Below are 7,681 nucleotides of genomic sequence, written 5' to 3'. Positions count from 1 at the left end.
ATACGCATAAGCGACGCGCACACGTCCAGCAAATCGCTATTGTCAGGGTCCTGTCCTTGTGTGTTCACACAAGGACAATGCAGCAGCGGGTGGTGGTGGGGGCAATTATTCTGCGGAGATAGCCTGTCTCTCTACCTCGGTGGCGATATCATTGGAAATTTTGCATCCAACAAATTGCTGTTTACACGAGGACAAGTCCTGGGACATGGCAATATTATATTGTCTACATGTGAACGGCCTTTAATTCACAGTATTAAGATAATTTCTCAAATAATTAGGTTATAAGATATCTGAATACAAGCTTTAGTAATTGATTCTTCACATAATTAAATTCATAATCTGATAAGATTTGGGTAGGTAAGTAGCAAGATAAAGTAATTGCGAAAATATGTATCCATATAAGGAAATTGTTTAAATAATGCTTTCAATACATGACTCGTTAGTTATTAAACAAATAATGCAATATTTTTTGTAATAAAACAAATATTTATTCAAACACATTTATATAAACATTACAATTTCATACATTACTTATTATAATTACTATGGAGATTTTGTTCTAAAATTTACACAGTATATTTGACACCTTCCAATCTCAGGTTTTATAATACATTCATATAATGAAATACATGGTAACCTATTAAGTTTTTATTGAAAAAAACTAACTGGAAATAAAGCCGGCAGAAGCTAATCTATGATTTGTCTTTTAATTTCTTAAAAGACAAATCATAGTCTAATTTATTTATAAAATAATTTATTAATTTAATTTCTAATGATTTTCTAAAGCTAAATTTAAGAAATACTGCTTTTTATAAAATGAATGTGGAGTTTCATGGATAAGTAAAATCCAGGAAAGAAAAACTGAATAAAAAAGTAAATGCTTGACAACTGAAATAATTATGATTTTATTAATATTCGTATAATTCAATAATTATCAACAAAAATAAACCAACTGAATAATTATTGTAATAGCTCATTCAAATACATTTTTAAATATGTACTTAGTATACTATATGAATATTGATGGTAACTTGATAAGGCACGATATATTTTATGATTGCTTTCTTAAACTAAAACATTAATTTACATATTATACATGTGCACCAATTACTCAATTCAGACATTTTTAAATTTAGCATTTCAAGAGCAAAAATAACTGACATCTATTGGTAATTAATATGTAATGATGAGACCACACCGTGAGTAGTACTACAGTGTGTTTCAGTGAGCGGCACGCACACTTTTCATTGTGTGAACACTACAATCAATTTTAAAACAGTCTGTTATCGGCCACACTCCCACAATTGCGGCATATGGCGACCTCCGTGGTCAAGACACTTGACTCACGCATGAAACGTTCCGGGTTCGATTCTCAGTGAGAACACAAAAATTTGATGAGATTTTTTTCAAGCCTGTGCTTATTCACTGTAATTGGGCCGCCTGGCCTGTTGTGGTGCAAAAAAATAATATGAAGATAGCACCAAGGTGTATCCACAGTACCAACCTAATCACTTTGCGTGATAATAAATAGTTATAATGATGAATTGGAGAAGGCGATTTGACTGCTAATTTAGCGGTTACATTGTAAATTACATGTTGAAAAATCAATTGAATTAAAATACACAGAAAATTATAAGTAAAAAAGTGATATCGTCACGTAATTGCAAAAACAAATAAGATTTTAACATAAACTTCAAATTTATTGTCAAACGGTACCTAGATGTTAATGTGGTATTAATGATAACTATGATTAATACCTTGCCAAAACTTCATACAATACATTTTAGCTTACAACACCCTGAAGCTAATTTTAAAAAATACAATTTTAGTTAATATAACACCCGGTAGGCGGGTCAATATAACACTCACTACGTAGCAAGAATATTACCGCACACAGAAACTAACTTCACACAATACAATTTCAGTTAGTTTAACACCCAGTAGGTGGGTTACTAGGTAGCAAGATTAGTACCACAATTTGAAGCTAACTTCACACGGTGCATTTTAGTTAGTAAAACACCCGTTAGGTAGCACTGAACACTACGCGTTTGCAGTCCACAATTGTGCGCTACAAAAATAATCAAATTAATGTGTGTGGTGCTGTGAGTGAGCGAGTACATTTCAAATTGTATGATTTCCCATCACTAGAAATTTGAAAATCATGCAGTTGAACTGTCATTTACAATCTTCTACATCTTTGCTATGTAGATTAAGGTCCAAATAATTTATCATAACCTTTTGATTTCCCGTTTGAGTAGGTACTTAATATCTCTGAATTCAAAATAAGGAAATGTCTGACTAGCAAATGATCGACATTCAAAAGAACATCTGTTAGTTTGATTATAATATTCATGTCAGATCTGTATTAACCTTTTCCATAAATATAATTAAACAACAAGACATTGTACCGGAAAACCCATTTGTAAATAACGTTAATTCATATAACTCAATATTTATTTGAAAAAAGTATATTTACAAACAAAACACTATTCTATTTCAATCTATATAAAAGAAAACGAAACTATAAATAAACTTATTTTATCTATGGCAGAATAGAAAACTGTGCATACAACTACGAAGACTACAGATGTTTATTTTTAGATTATATGGATTATACATTATATTTTAATATCTGGACCCAGCTTTTTCATGTGAACAGGGTCTATCTTGATATCAAACAAAAATTATAAAAATATGCAACAATTTTTTTCAAAAACAAAATGAATTCAATAACAAAAAGACCATTCAGAACAACGAAGCGGAGTTTTAAAATATTTTTTTAGGATAAGACTTAAAGGACACAAAAATAATCAATACTATCATAAAATATCTACAAATAAACATTATTTAAAAGTAAAACAAATCATCTTATTCAACATAAAAACATGGTTTAAATTTTCTGGAAACTGTTGAAATTAAACTCTCATTATTACACCATTAAAAAGTAAACATTTAATTAAATTAAAACCCAGTATTCAGCATTTAAACAATCAGTTCCCGCCTGATCTTATAAATATACTGCATAGACAGAAGGTAATGTAATATTGAGCACTGATGTAAATGACTTGTAATTAAATAGATAAGATACCAGCGCAAAAATAATGGCATTTAAATTCGTGGGTAATTGCCTTCTGTGACTCATTCTTTAACAGATTTTCGTCATGATCAGACAATACTACGCAGAAATATGCAATTGTGTCTGATGACAAAATGCTTTAATTCCACTGCAGCTATGAAAAATAAAACAGATAAATCGTTTCATTCATAAATATGAATAATGATTTATGGAATAAGTAGATAATTAGTTATATTTTAAAAGTAGATTTTTCAAAACGTTGACAGTTGCGAACTATGGTAACGAATTACACTAAAATAATATGAACTAAAGAAAGATATAACGTCGGTGATAAATACTCAGTAACTATCAATTTAATTTGTTAGCAGGGCAATCTAAAACACATTCTGTTAAGAATCTAAAACTCATTATGTTAAGAATCTAAAACTCATTCAGTTAAGAATCTAAAACTCATTCTGTTAATAAACATTTTTTTGAGTTTGTCCATATTTTTGTAGACATGCACTGGATTCAACCCCCCGGGGAGCTTTTAATATTAACATGTTACAACAGACATGAAGAATTCTTCTCTAAAATGTCCTTGTCTACAAAAATTGGCCATACTAAATACATTGTTATTAAATCCACCTGGTCCAAGAAAAAATATGAAAATTAAAAATATTTTCAGGCGTTGCCAAGTATGTAGGTGAAATAATTCAATCTGATGAATCTCACCCACATCAATAAAGGTTTCAGCTCTCTGAGTTCGCAAACATCAACAGATGGAAGTATCTGAGGAATATAGATGTTCAAGTATGGGTAGAATGTAAAATGTTACACAGTGTGTAAAGTTACCACTTAAACCAGCCAATGACAGGTCATAAGCCTTGTAGATTCCTAGACTTTTATATTCCCTTCCCTAAAATGTTCTTCATCTCTGTGGTAATATGTTAATTTCGTTAATAAATTACTTACGATTTTAATAAATTAAAAACGCTCAAGTATCAAAATTTAAACAGAAGGTTAAGAAATTTGTGTTAAATAACTTGTAATGAAATATATTTACATTGTTATTATTAGAGCACACGTACGAACATGTTTATGGGTGCCTTATTTCAAGATTCAAAATAAAATAATAAAAACTATCACTATTTAAAGTAAAAATGGCAATAATTTAAAACTAATGGCTCTTAGTCCCTATGGAGAATTTATTGCAGTAAAACATATTTGTAAAAAAACAGGCTACGCGGTATTGCAATATCACCGACAATATGTATCTTTCTTGCATGAATGATTGCGTGTATTGTGATAAATGTTATCCTTTTTTTCCAATTGTTAAGGGCAACACAATATTTGCTATATTTTAGATGTAGCTAGTACAAGAGTACCGGGTCTATTTTTTATATGTAAGTGCACTGACGTATAATAAAATGAAACACTATGCCAGCTGCATCTCATGTTTAGCAAATGCATTGGCCTTCCACATTTAGAGATGAAGGGATTGCAAATCACAACACACATGCATACTTTTAAGTACATTTTTCCATGGTTCATATTTCCATGTCACTTGTTGCAAAAGCTATGAATCTGGCCTTTAGCGTTATTACTTATGTATTTTAAAATTGTGAAAAATGTATTTAAAATATAACTAATTATCTCAATTTGATTGTATTTACGAATGGGACGATATATCTGTCCTATTCTTCATAGTTATAATATAATTAAAGCATTTTCTTATCACAAATAACAGCATTTTTTTGCATAGCATCGTATCTGACCACAGGGAAAGTCCATTGAAGAATGAAAACGAGGAAAGCAATTGCCCACGAATTTAAATCCATCAAGTTCAGGCTAGTAATATGTCTATTTAATTAAAAGTTAATTGAATATTACGACATAATTTATTTTATCATTTGGTAAATAAGGTTTGCAAGACATTGTAGTTAGCCGGGAGGCCATGACATCTGCCTACCTCCTAGAATGTGAATATGAAGATGATATACACTTTGGGCGCCATGTTGTCCATTGTTGATGACGAGCCTGTAGCCTCCGGGAAGCTTTTTTTGCGCAATTGTCTTGGCCGTAAGTATCAGGTGTGAGAGGATCTGAAGAAAGAATATAGTCATTAAAAATGGAGTATACATATACTGTAGTTTTATTGAAAATAAAAATAAAAAAATCATTGTTGATGTATTATTAAATTAACTATATTCTAAATTATTCAATTAACGATACTCTTCAGAAATATATACTATTCATAAAAAAAGCATTTACCTATTTATTTATGCCCTCAGAACTTAAACATATACAGTAAAACTCCAATTATCCAGATTAATGAGTGATAGATTTTATTGCTTTTGAAATAATACAGTGAATTGGAATCACATTAAAAACTTACTTTAACATATCCAGGAAAGTTAACTGCGCAATTAAAAACTTCTTTATTTCCTGATAACGATCTGGATACTTGGCCATCCGGATGACTGAAGTTCGAATAAAAGGAGTTCTAATGTATAATTGAACACATATATACCTATATAATATAAAAGGAAACTATACAAATATAAATGTTAAGTATACAAAAATAAAAAACTAGTTTAATGATTATACCAATTGTTATTGAATGGTAGATTAAGTATCTAATTGATGCATTTTCAGAATACAGTATGTAATTGTCATATGAAATATTAAATACAAACAAAAAATACTACACAAAAATAAGAATAAACATGAACACATAAGGAACCACTATTACATTAGTGTGAAAAGGAGATGTTAGCGCCCTTGAGATAATTGGTATTCTTCAAGTAGTCTATATTTAAATTTCAAATAAAATGTATACCCACACAGGATGGAATGTGGGTGAGCATTTAATGACTTTTTGGGTTTTTTTTGTGTTTATGTAAGTGTTTTTTGTATTTGTAACTTATGTTGTATAGCTATTGTAAAATGCAAAGAAAAAATTATAATAAATAAAAAAATATTATCAATAAAAAAATATTTAAAAAAAAAAAATTTTTTCAAAAATTCACAAAAATGGCAGTATAAAATTATCCAGATCAGTTATTATTTTTTACTTTAAATTTGTGAAAAATATGCTTTAAAAAGAAATAGATTTAATAAATTCAAAAATAAAATGATACATCTGCTTGTTTTTTACAGTTATAGTGTAATTAAGGCATTTTCTTACTACACACAATGGTAGGTTTCTGTGTATTGTCGCGTCTTTTCAAGATGGAAAGTAAAATGAACGGTCTTACTCTTCAGGAGTCAGTTCAGAAACAATGAAACATTATGTAGAACCACGCTTAAAATCAATATTTCACGTCCACCCTACAAGGAGTCAAACCTAGGGCCATAAAACATGAAAGGTGAATGTGCTAACCACTACACTACGAGCTGGGTTTATCCGTACTCGATTTCCTTTTCAGGATTTTTACTTGAGGGTTCCGGTCCTATTTCACACACAGAACTATATTATTCATCCGCCTGGACACAGACATAACTTACAATACTTCAAATAAATATGTTCTTACATCTGCGTCCTTATCGGTGCACGAATCCAGAGTTTCGAGACGTTTCTTGGGAATAACGAGGAAATGTACCGGCGCCTGGGGGGATATGTCATTGAAAACCAAACATTTCTTGTCTTCAAATATGATGTCAGCTTTGATTTCCTTTGAAATTATCTTGTCAAATATGGTAGCCTGGCCAGCATCATTCTTGGACGCTCGCGCTTTGGAAACTTCATCGCTAAAGTTCCTTTTTTGAATCCTAAATACTTCGAAGTTGACCGCCTTGGGGGGAGTTGGTCGAATTCCAGTCACTTCGTAAACGTAAATCTGCCGCGGACGAAACTTTAACACTTTTCCAAATATTTTTATCATCGTGTCGCTTTTAAAAAATATCTGATTATGAGTAACAAATTCCACATTCGCATGCCAATGCGTATTTACATTAGAAAATAACTTTTTCTTATTTTTCTACAACAATGACAGTTATCAAATAATGACAGTTGTGAAATTTGCAGATTAAATTCCAATCTAGTGATGCGCATCTCAATCGATATTCGAATTCTTAAAATCGATATTATGTAATCGGTATTTAACCCCTTTGGTGCAAAAAACTGTGTAGAGTCGAAATAAATTGAGTTTTGATAAATTATGTTGGATTTACAAAACATCAAATAAGTTATCGGGAAATTTTCATGTTAAAAAAACATAATGAAATATTTTAAGGCTGATGCTTTTGGCTTTGTCTTTTCGGCCGGTGGAATTTTTCGCATACACCGCCAATTAAGGATTAAATAAAAATTAATAAACGTTTTCTAACATGGTTTTTTTTCATTATGTTTCAAACAAATTTCGATTCAAAAATTGTAAACATTATTATTTTAGTTTAATCATTTTAAACAATTTCATTCGAAAAACAATCCTTGCATCATGGTCAAATGATGTTTAAAAACATTTAAAAGGGACACTGGTTAAAGGGGGTACTATTGTTTCTTTCCCTTATGTAATCATGTCTTCGATAAGGGGCATTATTTATTCATTCTCGAAGCACCCTCCCATCCATAATACCTACTCCTTTTCCAGCTCATATACTGTCTATGTGGCTAGGCTGTAT

The 7,681-nt window shown here is 30.5% G+C and overlaps 1 protein-coding gene across 1 annotated transcript; it reads right to left on the bottom strand.

Annotated features, from left to right (window-relative positions):
• Nucleotides 1–4,967: 4,967 nt before the first annotated feature.
• Nucleotides 4,968–7,074, bottom strand: LOC148276869 (uncharacterized). Its single transcript, XM_088233658.1, has 2 exons — nucleotides 6,592–7,074; nucleotides 4,968–5,160 (listed from the first exon to the last, which is right to left on the bottom strand). Exons 1-2 carry the CDS (start codon nucleotides 6,940–6,942, stop codon nucleotides 4,999–5,001), a joined length of 513 nt encoding a protein of 170 aa, XP_088089784.1. The 5' UTR covers nucleotides 6,943–7,074; the 3' UTR covers nucleotides 4,968–4,998.
• Between the last annotated feature and the right edge of the window lie 607 nt (nucleotides 7,075–7,681).

Source organism: Micrasema longulum, unplaced genomic scaffold (assembly GCF_059751315.1).
Source record: "Micrasema longulum isolate JH-2025_06_02 unplaced genomic scaffold, ASM5975131v1 h1tg001135l, whole genome shotgun sequence".
Classification (NCBI taxonomy): Eukaryota; Metazoa; Arthropoda; class Insecta; order Trichoptera; family Brachycentridae; genus Micrasema; species Micrasema longulum.
This window is presented reverse-complemented; position numbering and strand designations above follow the sequence as displayed.

What these genes read in the sequence shown, in the direction of transcription:
- LOC148276869 (XM_088233658.1), bottom strand. Translation starts at nt 6,942, where the DNA reads ATGATAAAAATATTTGGAAAAGTGTTAAAGTTTCGTCCGCGGCAGATT. An exon ending in GCACCGATAAGGACGCAGAT is followed by an intron (nt 5,161 to 6,591) that starts GTAAGAACATAT and finishes TTCTTTCTTCAG; the next exon opens with ATCCTCTCACACCTGATACT.